This window comes from Anser brachyrhynchus (assembly GCF_964034855.1).
Source record: "Anser brachyrhynchus genome assembly, chromosome: 16".
NCBI lineage: Eukaryota > Metazoa > Chordata > Aves > Anseriformes > Anatidae > Anser > Anser brachyrhynchus.
The window spans coordinates 15,156,474-15,171,701 of record NC_137734.1 but is presented as its reverse complement, the minus strand read 5'-3'; the positions used below and the strand labels follow the sequence as shown (position 1 = coordinate 15,171,701).

General features: G+C 43.5%; 1 protein-coding gene across 4 annotated transcripts in view; it reads left to right on the top strand.

Moving 5' to 3' along the window:
- CPNE1 (copine 1) overlaps positions 1-15,228 on the top strand; it is a 41,912-nt gene that overhangs the window by 24,023 nt on the left and 2,661 nt on the right. For all 4 annotated transcript variants that reach the window (XM_080558420.1, XM_080558419.1, XM_080558421.1 and 1 more), the window contains 13 exons: positions 2,273-2,401; positions 2,684-2,863; positions 3,629-3,703; positions 3,938-4,009; positions 4,652-4,735; positions 5,218-5,307; positions 9,047-9,145; positions 10,354-10,440; positions 10,542-10,601; positions 11,037-11,170; positions 11,839-11,893; positions 11,972-12,023; positions 14,470-14,603. In XM_080558420.1, coding sequence (XP_080414546.1) covers positions 2,273-2,401; positions 2,684-2,863; positions 3,629-3,703; positions 3,938-4,009; positions 4,652-4,735; positions 5,218-5,307; positions 9,047-9,145; positions 10,354-10,440; positions 10,542-10,601; positions 11,037-11,170; positions 11,839-11,893; positions 11,972-12,023; positions 14,470-14,603 — 1,251 coding nt within the window. The remainder of the gene's footprint in view (positions 1-2,272; positions 2,402-2,683; positions 2,864-3,628; positions 3,704-3,937; positions 4,010-4,651; positions 4,736-5,217; positions 5,308-9,046; positions 9,146-10,353; positions 10,441-10,541; positions 10,602-11,036; positions 11,171-11,838; positions 11,894-11,971; positions 12,024-14,469; positions 14,604-15,228) is intronic.

Here is a 15,228-nt window from a genome sequence, read left to right as displayed (position 1 = left end):
AAGGATGTCTGTAGGCAGCAACATACAAACAAATGCTGGCAGAGATTCAAACTGATATTTTCAAATGAAACGTGAATATTTTATCTCAATCTGCTAAGGAGCTACCTCTCCTCTTTTCATAAGGGTGCATCAGCTGGTGCCCTGCAATCACCAAATAGAACAGGAAGACGTAATTGGAAAGGATCCTTTCTGGTCTAACTACAGAAACAGTCCATCTGGGCTGTGTTGCAAGGGATTTCTTATGTTTTAAAATCTAGAATAGCAGAACAAGACATAACTGTGTCAGTGTACTGAAAGACAGTTCCTTGAGACAGTGGAGTAATTTCATGGTTTCACTGCTACAGATGTGGAGAAGAGATTCAGGTAGCATGCGGTAGGTGATTGTGAAGACTTGGTGCTTCATTTTACCTTCTGGCTTTCTTGTGTGGTTTAACGGTTCCTATTGCAAACTCTCAACTTTCCTCATCAGTGTCTCTGTAACATGGCATTGAACAAATAGGTAGGGACTCATTCTACGTGCAAATTCAGACCTATAGTAATGTTTCCTTCTGGGAAGGGACGGCTGTTGTCCGGAGATGCCAGAAGATTTTGGGGAGACATTTCTTTGATGTTTTCAACTTGATTCCTGATCACTTTGTGCTGTACAGGGAAGGAAAAGTGGCTACATGATGGTACAGAAATCAGTTGCAATAGAGAAAATAAAGAGGAGAAATGTTGGCCCTGGAGCCAAGGCTAGCTGTCCTGATCTTTGTTGTCAATGTCATGTGGATACGTATGGCTGTTTGTAGAACTGCAGGCTATGCAGATGTGAGACTTCGTGTGAAGTTAGCTGGTCTGGTGGAACAGCACGTGTAGGTAATGAAAAACTGATACCTGTAACTGTTGTGATTTTAGGAGAAATATGGTATTAAAGGTAATGATGTTTTTTTTGTGAATCTTATGTAAGGTTGGATGAAGCTGAAGTGGAAGATAGACAGTTCTAACTAGTCGTTTGAACAGTGCAGACTACTTCACGTTAGCCTTTTTGATATTGGGGTTAAAGCAGATGATGATGACCTTAGAAAGCTGAACCGTGATCCTCTTTGTCTAAAGCGTTGCTAATTCTTATTCAGCACTGTTTTTGTCCTGCTGCCATCACTACAACATCTGTAGTGTATTAAGTGACGTGGGTAACATCTGTCTGGGGAGATTGCGGATTGGGAGGGCTGAGTGGTGCACCAAGGGGATTAAAAGTTGTCTAACAGAAGTTCATCTCTTTATTGAGATAATTAATATTTACACCATGCAAGTATGAGAAAGCAATGTGGGTAGGCAGATACTAGAGAGGCCAAACACCTATTTCCTTATTTTTCCTAATACCTTGCTGAAGTAGCTTCTCTATGGAAAAACATTTTAAAGCATTTCTTAGACCTTTCAAGCTGCCCCATCTTTTATTTGCTACTGGAAGCCTTATTTTCAGTTTTGATAATTGTAGCTGTTCCTTGAACAAAACTGGCTGTAATTTGAAATGCAATAAAATTATCGCTTTTCTTTTTTATTGTGAAGGCAGCACCTGAAGAACGGGGGCTCTGTAGCATGTGAGGACGGGACGCGAGGCAGAGCTCGCACGCTGTGGCGTTGTACAGCCGCCCTGCAGTCGGGCCTTTTCGCTTCACGATGGCTGCTTCTGTGGCTTCTGTGCTGCGTGCAGAAGCCTCCTAGAGCAGATTTCCTGTCACTGTGCTAGCAAGGGGGAGGGTGGGGGGGGTGTGTCTGCACAGGCAGAGCAGGAGCTTCGGCAGCTGACATACTGAACCAACAACTGCCCCCCTGAAAGGGCAAAAAAGTGCCGTCGTTTTACACCCGCCCCCCATAGCGAAAGCGCGAGGCCTGAGGGAGAAACGCGTACCGGCCCCGAGTTCTCTCCAGCCCCTTTCCGGCTGGAGCTGGCACCGCCGTAGCCGTGTCCCTGTGGGCAGCGGGAGCCCTAAAGAAGGGGGCGAGGCAGAGCTCGGCCTGCGGGGGAGGGAGCGGAGCCCGGCCCGGGCGCTGTGGCGCGGGCAGAGACGACTCCATCTTGCTGGGACGGGGGCCGGCAGCCGGTCCTCCCCGGCGAGGGGCTCGCGGCGCTGCGGCCGGGGCCGGGCTCGCGGCTCGGAGCCCCGGGCGGGAGCGGGTCGCGGTCCGGCCCCGCCGCCGGGGAGGAACCGCCCGGGGCCGCGCCCCCGCCGCGAGCACCTGCGGGACCGGGAGCCGCCGCCGGGCCTGACCCTTTCTGCGCTTCTGCCCGCAGATGGCGCAGTGCGTGAGCAGGGTGGAGCTGTCCGTGTCCTGCCAGCGCCTCCTCGACCGGGACGTCGGCTCCAAGTCGGATCCCCTCTGCGTCCTGCTGCAGGACGTGGGCGGCCGCCAGTGGGCTGAGGTACGGCGCCGGCAGCGCCCTCCGCGGCCCGTGCGCTCCCTTCGGGTCTGCGATCGGCGTTCCCGGGGCTCGGGCGTGGGGTGGGGTCGTCGGGGCCGTGCTGTCCTTGGCTTCGGTCGCTGCTCGTACGCTCGCCTGGAGATGCGATGGGGCCTTGGTTTGCCTGCTCCAGTACGTGCTGTCCTTTCTGTGCTCAGAGCGCGCGGTCCAGCATGCGCTGGATCCCTGGCCTCTTCCTGGTTTTTCCTTTTTTTCTTCAACTTTGCTTCTGTGTCTGTACAGTTAGATCGCACGGAGAGGATAAAGAATTGCCAAAACCCTGAATTTTCAAAGAAGCTGGTTGTCGACTACTACTTTGAGAAAGTGCAGAAGCTGAAATTTGGTGTGTATGACATCGATAACAAGTCCCCTGATCTAAACGACGATGACTACCTTGGAGGGATCGAGTGCACGCTGGGACAGGTATGCAGAGGAACAAGATTTACGATGTAGCAGCGAGCACTGGGTTTGTTGTGAAAAATGGGAAGCAAGGCTGGTTTATGAAAGGCTTTGACGCATTCACGTTTCAAAACGTCTTGTTCCTTACGCTTATTTAGCATATTAGTTTGTGCCCCTACTGAATGTAGTTAGAAAAATCGTGTTGAGTGCAAAGTGAAGGTTAGATGTGTATGGTTTACCAGTCATTATGGAATGTAAGAGGCAATTGTAGTGCTAATGGGAGATTGGGAATGAGGAGGGCGTGGAGCCTGGAGAACTCTAACAGAGCCTTTTTGGTTCCCTTTGCACAAAAAGATCGTCAGACCATAAATTCAGGGAAGTAAGACTGTCTGAGATTCTGCAATCGATTCCTGAAGAGGAGTTTGTATTGTTGGGTAGGAGAAGAAGGGTGGTATTTGGGATATTAAAGAAAGACTTGATTAGCTAAACAGTCTTTTCTGATTTTCAGCAGCTGTTTGACTACTTGTAATGTAAATATCTTGGGGGAAGCAGCAATAGGAGGCTAACATAAAATTTGAGACATACTAGTGGATATTATTTTGTGGATAGGGAGGGAAAATTTTAAGACTGCTTAACCATTTCAGAAGCACAAACTGGTATCTGTCACTGCAGGAAATGGACTTAAACCCTTCAGAGCTTTTTAGGAGAGCTTTAAAAAAATCATCCTGAAGAATAATTCTTTGCTTTTTGTCTACCTTGATGTTTATAATATCTGTCTTTTAACCTCAGGTTGTGTCCAGCTCAGTGTTCACTCGACCTCTGGAACTGAAGGAGGGAAAGCCAGCAGGAAAAGGCACCATAACGGTAAATGACCTGGTTGTGTGTGGAAAAAATGATTTCTTAATCTTTGGTATGTGGTCTGGGACAAAGTAACATTTCTGGGTTTGTTTGTCTGTTTTCAAATTCTGCATGTGTACAGGAAGGGTATGTGTTTGTAACCATACACGGAGTTTCTCTAAGCACAAAGCATAAGCGAAACTCTGTAGGGTGTGTGTGTATATACGTATATGTATTTATATTTTTTTTCCCTGTGCACAGATTTCAGCAGAGGAGATTAAAGATACCAGGGTTGTTTATTTGGAAATTGAAGCCCGAAACTTGGACAAAAAGGTATTGATTTATTTTTTTTAATGATATTGTATGCTTCTGTAGGTTTTGACTATTTCTACAGTTAGCGCCTTTTTGCTAGCAGTCACTGTATTGTAAACCTTCAACTAAGCTCTGTAATCCTTGTGTAAAAAAGGCTTGCTGTGTTTTGTTACTGATAATGAAGTGAACTAGAGACATAATGATATGCTGAAAAATACGGTCTTAGATGCGAAATTCAACCGCCAGGTTTTGGTTTTGGAGGATTATTTTGGTTTTGGAATAATCTACATGTTAGTATATTAAATAATTGTCTCCATTGATTGTTGTGACCGTGCAGTTAACTGGGCTTTCTGTAATGACATTAAAGCAGAAGAGGTGGAAATTTAGATATGCTACCTTGATGTTATTTTAAGCCAAGCAGAATGGCACAATTCATAGTAACAAAATACTGAGGAAGCACAGTCTTGGAATCAGAGCTTATGTATTATGATGGCTTTGAAAGTGCTGCAGTTTAAAAGAGAAAAACACAATGAAAGAGGAAAACAAACATATAGCTTGTTTGACTGTGGTTTGTTTGAAGTGTTATGTACTGATTAGCTAGCTCTTCTCTCATTTGAGTAAAACACGGGGGTCTGATGAGTTCTGTTGGGGTTTTGTTTGCAGGATTTCCTAGGTAAATCGGATCCGTTTTTGGAGCTTTACAAGCAGGGCGATGCTGGAATGTGGCAGTTGGTGTACAGATCAGAGGTAGTATTTCTACACTGATGTGTTTCTTAGTGTTGAGTTGATCTGACAGCTTGCTCCTACCAAAAGCAGGAATGTGTCACTACTGGTCATGCCATGCACCAGTTCTGTGATGAAACTTGTGTTGTACCCCAAAAAAGGGATTCGGCTCACTGACCTGGCAGAAAATGGCTAATTTGCTGCCTGGTCAGTGGGTTAAGCTGGGTTGATGAAGAGTCCAACCATGCACCAGGGGAGAACAAGAGTGGTAGGACTCTTCTGCCTTTCAGGCGATGATTGGCTTGGCTCTACAATTGAACCCTACGTTGTATTTCTATCTTCTGTTTTTAATAGAACTTATTGCTTGGTGTTCCATGCATTGTCAAAGTTGAACTGACTGGGGCTGTTCAGGTAGCCCCACAGAAGTACAGAACCCTCATGATATGTTTCTTAGTAACTTGCATACCACATCCCTCATGTGACATTATGCTGTCATTTTTTTTAAGGTGATTAAGAACAACTTAAATCCATGCTGGAGGAAGTTCAGTGTTCCCTTGCAGACGTTCTGTGGTGCTGATTTTAATAAACCTATCAAGGTACAGACTTTGGAATTTCAAATTTGTTGTTGTAAGAAACCCAATCTGTTGATATCTTAACTATGAGTTATCAAGTTGTCTAGTCATATTTAAAATTTTAGATTGCCCTTCTGGAATAATAAAGAGTATGGCACATAAGTGATTATATGTCTATTAAGTATGAAGTCTGTTCTAAAACATTGTGAGTTGTCAAATTGAGAAGTTAGGGAATGCAGAAGTGACACACTTTCTAATGATTCATCATAAGAAGAATTATAAATGATTATTTGGATATTCTGGCCAGCATTTCAGGTTTTGGACTTTTTGTTTAGTTGTGGCTTTCTAACACTAAGTGAAAACTGTGAGACTTGTACTCGATAAGCTTGAATGCGTTAGGATACTGACAGAGTGGGCAGCTAACAGCTTTGTCTGTTCATAAGAATGGTGGGCTTATCACAGCTATTTTTCTTTATGTTTGAACAATAAATTTGGTTTTGAGTCAGAACTGAAGTTCCTTGTAGTCTTGCATGTGATGATTAATGTTCTCTGGTCCTGAATTACGGAGGTGGTAGAAGAACAATTACATCTTTCTACAAGTTTCTACAAAAATAGTCTGATAGCAAATTAATTCAATTTCTGTTCTAAGCAATGCACTGGTAATACAAAGGCATTTAAAGCCATAACTAGTTGTATGTTGAGTATAGTCTTTCTGTTTATCTAACTCCTAAACACTTTCCGTTTGCAGAATTTTCCTGCCTCATCCTGTCTGTGAAGAAACCTCATGCTAGAAGTTTGATTTGAAAGGTTTAGCAAAAAGCAATGCATGCTAACCTTTTAATTTGTGCAGCATGAGAGATCGAAAGAATTACTGAGATTATTAACCTGGAAATAGATGTTCAAATCTGCTGAGCTTGTTGAATATGTGACAGTGTTCTAAGTGGCGGTCATGAGCTTTTGCTCTATGGGAGTCAACAGTCTTAGGTCAGAAAGAAGTCTTGGTCCAAAAGTTCTGAAATAAATGTGGAAAGGAATTGGCGAAGAGATGTATGTTACCTTGTCAAAACTGACATGACATGGCATGATTTAGACATTATAATACTGAAGTTGTTTACTGAAGTAGTTTACTACAGTCTGAATTCTTTTTTTTTTTTTTTTGGAAGCTTTCTGTGCTTTGGGATTCACTTTGAAATGATCTGTTTTAAAAAATATAAAATTTTTTCTGTTAGTTCCTTTCAGACAAAATCCTTGATGCATGTGCAAATAACATATTAAGTTTCACAATGCATCTGTGAAAAAGGATTAAATTTTCCTTTCCCCTAGGGATTAGGGAAGTTGATCAGAACAGGGACTTGAGACAGGCAGGAGCAGTAGCACTAAAGAATGTAACATTGCACTGGAGATGCGTTTATCATTTGGTACATGGTGCTCTGAATCTCTTGTTCGAGGCTTCCTAAGATTTTTTGGAACAGTTACATGTAGAAAAATGGTTGCTGAATGGAGAAGTCCTTGTGCTTCAGCATAATGGAAATGTCCATGCATGTGCATAAGTCAGTTTGATGTGTCTCATAAATGTTAGCTTTGCTAGCAACACGTGATAACTCTGTAGTGGGAAATGTGCACTAAATGTGTGTCTGTGAACATAAATCTTCAGGTCAAATTAACGATGCTACCTAATATTTTGGTAATTCTTTCTTCGTTGTGATGCAGAGTGGTGTTATTTTTGTCCCTGCTAAAGAACAGCTCAGATTTTTGACACAATGTAATTTTCTGACAGGTTCTTTAAGAAAAAGGGCAAATAAAAGCAGTTTTTCTCCCCTGTAATTGTTTAAATAGAAATAGTAAACATAATACTTAAACAAACAAAACTCCCTTCCAGTCCATGCATTTGATGGCATGTGCATAAAGGCAAATCCATTTCCTGTGAATGTCGGAAATTTGTCTTGTAGATTGAAAGGGGCCTTTGACCCACTGAATATATTCCATGGTTCTTAATGAATATTGGACAGTTCACCTGAGAATAATTGCATGCAGTATCTCGCAGTATTGCTAGCTGACCCCCGAGGTCAGGCCTTGTTTCAGAAAGCAGTTATTGGCAGCTTCAGGTACTTGTTCCTATGTCACATCTTCCACGTGTTGTTTGTAGCAGCACCACTCTTCAGACTGCATACTGTAAATCTAAGCCCAGGTTAGAAAACCCTTGCAAAAGAAGGTTTGTTTTAAGCTATATCATGCTGTGGACTAATAACAGGAACGGGTCCTAAATATGTATTTTTGGCATGGACAAGAGCAAGCAGGAGGAAAAGGGGAGGTGCGTGGAGGTGGCAGCTGCTGAATTCTCTGCAGCCATGTCTCGGGTGTATTAGCACCAAGGACACCCCTAGTCTGTACCTTGCTCTCTGCGTGATGGCCCTCTTGAGCAACCTCCGTGACATGGTCAAATCACTTTTGAATGATGTTTTAAACATCAGAGTTGTTGAGAGAGGCAGAGTGGGGTTCATGGAGGAGCCTGGAGGTTGCTTCGTGGTGGAGCATGCAGAAGAGAGGAATGGAGCAGTGGTGGGTTGGGAAAGATGAAGGGGAAGAAGCATTGGGCCCAATCTCTGAAGTGATCTTGTTTTCCCATTGGAGAGACTGAAGGGATGGCATGGTGCTTCCAATTTGGCTAGGTTAGACCACAATTCATCCAGCTTTTTGTACAGATTTCCCACTGAAACCAATGGAAGATCCCTTGTGGATTGAAGGCAGTAGGAACCCTTCAAAGATACCTGTCCTCAAGTTTGGTGATCTAGCTATTCGATTTGACTTCCTTATCTAGGTGTCACTTGTAGGTTCGTCGTGTCCCGTCGTCCTGAGGAGAAAGCTGCCACAATTTTTTACTGAGGCAACACCAGTTCCTTGCTTAATAAAAGCAGACCTCATAGCGAGCTTTTGAGTCGGTGTAGTACGTGAACTTCAGCAGGGGGAAAAGCAGCTGTCCACAAACTTCTTCTTGGCTGACTGCTTCTGGATTTGTGTTCTGCTGTACCGCGTATCGTGCATGTTCTAAATGCTTCCGTAGTTTTTGGTTGGCTGGGGAGCTGTTGCCAATGTACATTGTACTGGTTTTGTTCTAAGCCATAGTTGTTATCATAGTTTTGTTTTTAAATACATTGTTTTTTTTGCATTCTGTACTTCTAAAGATTCAAGCTTTCATGCTGTTTGAAACATGACTGCTTATTAATTGTTTATGATTTGATTGGTTTAAGATGCAGAAAAAGACTGACGTAACACTCTGTGGAAATAGCAGTTTCTTTGTAAATTGATGCTATTGCCAGGTAGAAGAAAGGAGCATATTCAGCAATTGCCTAGATAAAACTTGTAATTGCTTCTTATTCTCATCCCAGTTGCATATCATGTCCTGAATGATCTCAAGTGTATAACTTGGGGCTGTGAAACAAGGGTTTTAATTCTGTTGAATTTTTTGTTATTTCAGTCTCTTCCATTTGAACTGGAGAAAGCTTTCAGTTAAAAACAAAGCTGTCACCTTGTGGTGAAGCAATTGAATTGTCTTCCTTGTTCTAACTGAAATTCGCGCTGTGTGTCTCTTTTTCCTGTGGGATTTCAGTTAGCGATCGGGGTGACAACACCAGTTCAGATTTGATGGGGGAATATACTACCGTCAGTGCAAAGCTGTTGGAAGCAGAGAGGTTCTGTGGTGAGCAGCTGTCACTCTCCCTAATGCAGTACGCCTGCCCATTGCTTGCTGTCTCTTCTCTTCCAGGTACAGTGTGCGGATCATGATAGTGATGGGTCACATGACTTGATAGGCATTTTTGAAACTAACCTGGCTCAGCTGCAGAAAGCGGGTGACGGCTCTCCGGTGAGCTTTCTTAGTTCCTTAATTAAGTCCATATTTCAGTCTTTCACAAACCCTTTTTAGTACTGATCTCTGAGAGATTTTTAGTTTTTGCCTCCAAAAGTGATTTTTTTTGTCTGTATCTTTGTATTACTAAGCCAACATTTGGGGGGAAAAAAAAAAACTGACATGGGGAGGATACTACTGTTTTTCTTGGGTACTGTTAGCCCTCCTGTTCCTACAGACATCCTTGAGCCCATTGTCTGCTGGCCACATGCCATTTCTTGCCAGCAATTCTGTGCGCTTTTGCCTCTGCTGAGCCAAGTGGAAACAAAAGAGCTTCTTGTTAATGCTGTAACAGAAGAGCCTAGAGGTAGCACTCATCTCAGGTAACGTTTGTGCCTGAGCTGGTTGCCCTTACTAGCACTCCGGTTGTTTTTTTAGCTAGAGAAGAGAAATGGTGTTTCCAAGGGTCTCTTTTCTTACTTTATCTTGGACACCTGTTTTAGAGTATGTTGGGTCATTAGCTGGTGGTGCCAGCTTCTCTGTTGTCTGCAGCAAAAACGTCAACTCTCATTCTCATGAAGAGGTCTCATCTGGATTCAGACAGATGAATCCACATGCAGGGCATAGCCTGGAAGTGCTTCCAGTCACCAGCCAGTTTGATTTCTGTGATTTTAGTCCTAAGACTGGTGGAAGATGGCTTCCTTCCTTCCTAACCCATGTGAGATCAGAACTAATACAAAGTGAAACAAAACAGCACTGTCAGAACAATGCCTCTGCCATTGAGAACCTGTGACCTAGGGTTTTTGGCCTCCTTCCCTCCCTCTGCCTGCTTTGCCTTCTCCTCATCTGTTTGTGTTCATTCCCTTCCCTTAACTGATAAAGAATGTGATTATGTTAAGAGAAATGCTTGCGTTTTTGACAGACTTTTTTGTCCTCTGTTACAACGACTGTTCGATGGTTCTGTACAGACTAACAGTCACATCCCAAAGAGGGACTTCCATGAAGTCTTGACTTATGTGCTTTGCCCAGTGATGGTAGCAAAAACATCTATTTAACTTGTCAAATAACAGCCACAGTAATCACAAACCTTTTTAAAATGAAGTCTCAGAATATTGCCAGATAACTCTGAAATTATGTAATGTCTGACACTGTTCTGTTTCAATAGTTTGCCCTGCTGGAAATGCAGGTGTTCTATTACTTGCTTCTTGAATACTTGCTTTCTGTAGGTGGAATATGAATGCATTCATCCTGAGAAGAAACAGAAGAAAAAGAGCTACAAAAACTCTGGCATTATTAGGATAAAATCCTGCAAGGTAGGAAGATTATTGTCATCGTTTGGCTTTTTTGTGTTCTGATTGTAAAGAAATCTGTTTTTGTGGGGAGGAGGTGTAATGATGTCTGTCTGTTTCTCTAGATTGAAACAGATTATTCATTCCTGGACTACATCATGGGAGGCTGCCAGATTAATTTTACAGTGAGTTGTTTCCCCACTGCACTTCTCGGTAGATGCTAAGACAAGGGCAACAGAGTTGTGGTTAGTACTTCAGTTTGCAGTCTGTGTTTTCTTAGGAAGTGATGAAGACTGCCAAAAAGAAGTAACTGTAAATTTTTACTTTTTGCTATTAAGTAGCAAATTTAATGGATCCTGAGTTTCTTAAGCTTCCTTTGAGAAATCAGTTCTCAGTCTGTCAGTAGAAGGACTACTACTCCTTAGACGTGCATGTGACCTGTCTGAAAAGGTGTGCAGGCTTGTTTGTCTGTCCCTGTATGGGACTGTCTTTGTGCCTGGGAGGAAGGGAGCAGTGTGGGGCTAGCCTAGCCCTCTGTTTTTGGTTATGGTTGGTACTTCTCAATTGCTTATGGTGATGCTTCAGTGACCTGCTGTGTTATCATCTTCTGAACCGATTAGGTGGGCATAGACTTCACTGGCTCCAATGGCGATCCCAAGTCACCAGATTCTCTCCACTACATTAGCCCAGATGGGATAAATGAGTACCTGATTGCCATCTGGAGCGTGGGAAGTGTAGTCCAGGATTATGACACGTATGTAAGAGGCTCTTGATTGATCTAGTCACCACATGAAAATGTGTATTAAATGACACAAAATGTGTCACAGTGGGTGTCATTGATCAAGGCTGATAGCTCGTTCCAGAGCTGTAGCATTTGGGTGACTGAGATGCTGCCTTTCCTTGGGAGATCCCTTCAGGTGCTGCTACTGCTTTCTCCTGCTTCTGGCATTGCCAGGAAAGGCAATGGCAGCACTGCTTAATTCAGAGTGTGTACTTGATTTGTCTTCCCATATCTGCCCTTTTATGGCCTGGGTTACTCTATAATGCTGCTTTAGCTCATTGCTAATCCTTTATTGCTGATGGTGCATTTCAAACACAAGTCTCCTGTTTAATTCATTGGGAACATGTTTAGCCTGCTCTGTCCTTCAGCCAAGCTGTGACTGGGTTGGCTTCTCTCTTGCTACTCTGAAATCTCCTGAGAGTCCTGTAGGATGCTGCGTTGAAACAAATTCTGAATCTGTCAAGTCCCTGCCTGAAACCCTTGGGTAGCTGGTTACTGGCCATGGGAAACTAGGTGGTGTACCCATTCCTCAGGGCAGGAATTGAACCTTGGTCTCCAACTGTTTTCTGGGAATAAAACAGAATAACGAAGTATTAAAGAATTGCTGTTTCACAATTCTTCTTGTTACCCTTTCTCCCTAGGGACAAGCTGTTTCCTGCGTTTGGATTTGGAGCTCAGGTTCCTCCTAGCTGGCAGGTAGGGCCTTCACAACATTATGCAGTTGCTCTGTTCATCTCTGCATTCTCTAACTGATTGTAACATCCCTGTTTCTAGGTGTCTCATGAGTTTGCTTTGAACTTCAATCCCAGCAACCCTTATTGTCAAGGTGAGGACACCTTTTTATTAATATTTCACTGAGAGGGATTGATGTTAGAAGTGTTGCATTTCTTACATAACTGGTGAAAAGCATATGTAGCATGAAGACATGCAGCAAACTACATGTACTCTTACCTGGATGGTGACAAGAGTGAAATTGTGTTGATGCAGATTTCTGTGTGGTCTGCATAGGTTTCAGTGATTGGGACCTGATGGGATTCATCCCAGTGTACCAAGAGAGCTGGCTGATGTCATTGCTAGGCTTCTCTCCATTATTTTTGAATGGTCTTGGGAATCTGGAGAGGTCCCAGTTGACTCGCAAGTGTTCCAATTTTCAAGAAGGGCAAGAAAGAAGACCCTGGTAATTACAGGGCTGCCAGTCTCACTTCAGTGTCTGGTAAAATTATAGAGAAAATTCCTCTGGGAGTTACTGAAAAACATCTGAAGGACAGTGCGGTCGTTGGTCATAGCTAAGCTGCAGCGTGGAGATCTGATCCGCCGTGGGACCCGTGGGCTGTATGGGGACAGGCTGCTCCACCATGGGCCTCTCCACAGGCTGCAGGGGAACTTCAGCTCCTGCACCTGGAGCGCCTCCTCCTCCTCCTTCACTGACCTTGGTATCTGCAGGGCTGTTTCTCACTCCTCGCTCTCCCAGCTGCTGTTGAGCAGCAGTTTTTTTTTTTTCCCCCCTTTCTTAAATCTGCTTTCCCAGAGGCACAAACAACATCACTTGTTGGCTTGGTTCTGGGCAGTGGTGGGTCCCTTTGGAGTCAGCTGGAACTGGCCCTTATCTAACATGGAGCAGCTGCTGGATTCTTCTCAGAGAGGCCATCCCTGCAGCCTACCACTACGAAAACTTGCCACAGGATATTCTATAATTCTATGATTGAGAGAGCTGAGACAGTTCAGGCTGGAGAAGAGAGGGGTCAGGGGGATCTCACAGATGCCTGTAACTACCTGAGGGGAAGGGTGCAAAGGGGATGGCGCCTGGCTCTTTTCAGTGGTACTCAAGGACAGGACAAGAGGCAGTGGGCACAAACTGGAACGCAGGAGGTTCTAAACATCAGGAATCATTTCTGGGCTGTGTGGGTGACTGAGAAATGGAACAGGTTCCCCAGAGAGGCTGAGGAATCTCCTGTCTTGGAGATCTTCAGAAACAAGCCGGACATGGCTGTTGGGCAATCTGCTCTGGGTGTCCCTGCTTGAGCAGGGAGAGGTGACCAGATGACCAGAGCATTGACCAGATGATCTCCAGAGGCCCCTTCCAACTTAACCATTCTGTTATTCTGTCAGTCTGTGCGGAAATTTTTGTTGCTGCGACTTGGTTACTTTTGTTATGTTACAGGTGGTAGTGAATTCAGATCAGCAATGTGTCTGTTAGTCACACTTTCAAAGCAACCATCTGCTGAGTCTGTTAGAGATTGTGGTTACTTCTTCAGCAATGTGAATATGTTTGAATGTTATCTTTTAAAGGGTTGTCTCAAAATATTATTTTCTTTAAAGCCGTCTTCTTTTGCAGTAGTTGTTTCAGCTGATCTCAATGGCTGGTCTGTAAAACAGATTAAGAACTCCTGGGACTAAGGACTCTCTCAGCATGGAGCGCTGCAGAATTTTTCTTGAATGAACATTTTTTCCTCAGTTTAGTTTTTCTCTCCAGTCTAAGGCCAAGAGAGAATGGAATCTGACAATCAGTGTTAAAATCCAAGTGTTTCCTTCATCAGTTCTGTGTTGTCTGCTTCACTGGAATCTGTGCCTTTGCTCTGTGATGGTTCCTGTGCAGTAGTTCAGAGGTAAAGCACTAAAACACGTGTGGTGGACAAGATGAGCAGCAGCAGTAAATGAAAGTACATCAATACAAGTTAATATGGGGATCCATCTAAATTGCCCTACACAAGAATATGTACCATTTAAAATCACATTTATTAAAAAAAAAAAAAGAAGTCTAGTTAACCCAAGAAAAGCTTCTTGCAGGGGAAAAACCTTAGAGGTTACTGTTTCTCTTACAGAAATGTTTAAATCCAGGTGTCACTGTGCACAAGAGGAAAATAAGCAGTTAACTGTTCCAGACAGTTTCTGACCTTGTTGTCTAGTTAGATAGTAAGCAATTAAACAAGAGAAACTGGATGACAGAGTAGAAAGGACAAGGTCATAAGCATGCCTTCACTAGATTATTTTTCCACCAACTTCCATGAACTTTATTATGTTGTAAGCATAAAGAATAATGTAAAGAATACAGAATGGTGAAGAAATCTGGAAATCTTGTCTGTGCAGATGTCCACTGGTTTTAGACCTTTGCTTTGTATATTCGCTGCTATCCTGCTATTTATTTGTCCTTTAGGAGTTCACAGCTGTATGTGAGTGATTATCCTTTTGCTTCACTATTCAGTAATGCTTATAGAATAATTACTGGAGAAATTGTGAGGCTCTTTTGGCAGCTTGCATTCCTTGTGTTACAGGGATCCAAGGAATAGTTGATGCCTACCGCCAGATCCTTCCTCAGATACGACTCTATGGGCCAACCAACTTCTCTCCTATTATAAACCACGTGGCAAGGTTTGCTGCACACTCGGCGCAACAAGGAACTGCTTCTGTGAGTCCGTGCCCTTCCCTGCAAATGGGCGATGTTTCTGTTTCCTGTGTTCACTATTGGATAGAATTGTACGGTAAAGTGATGCATTCTTCTTCCTCAGGATCTCAAGTTTGGTCCTGTCTTACCAGCTTCCAAAGAGGTTGTTGCTACTCCCTTGGTTCATATGTGAACCTGTACCAGTGAAGTATGCAGGGGTCCCGTGTTGGCTTTTAGACCAATTGGACTTTGTCAGCAGTTGCTTCACCCTAACCTCTCTTGCCAGACTCCATCACCTGTAGGGAACGCACACAGTATAAAGCGGCCCTGTGTATTTTATTCCAAACAATTTTTCACTTGAGCATGTATACAAAGACCACCTAAGAAATGGCAGAGGGCTCGACTATTTGTCCCACCGTGTTTGCATGCAGAATCAAAATATCTAGAGGGCCATGTTACCAAAGTAGTGTGAGGATTGGCAAATCAGTATGCTAACCGTGTTGCAGAACATCCGTACTACGTCTGCAGTTGCATTGCATGTCTCATTTGTGTGCTTGCATGGCCATGACTGCTGTTAAAATTCAACTCCATATCTTAAAACTTTATTGTACTTAAGGATGAAGGGATCATATTTCCTGATGTATTTAAC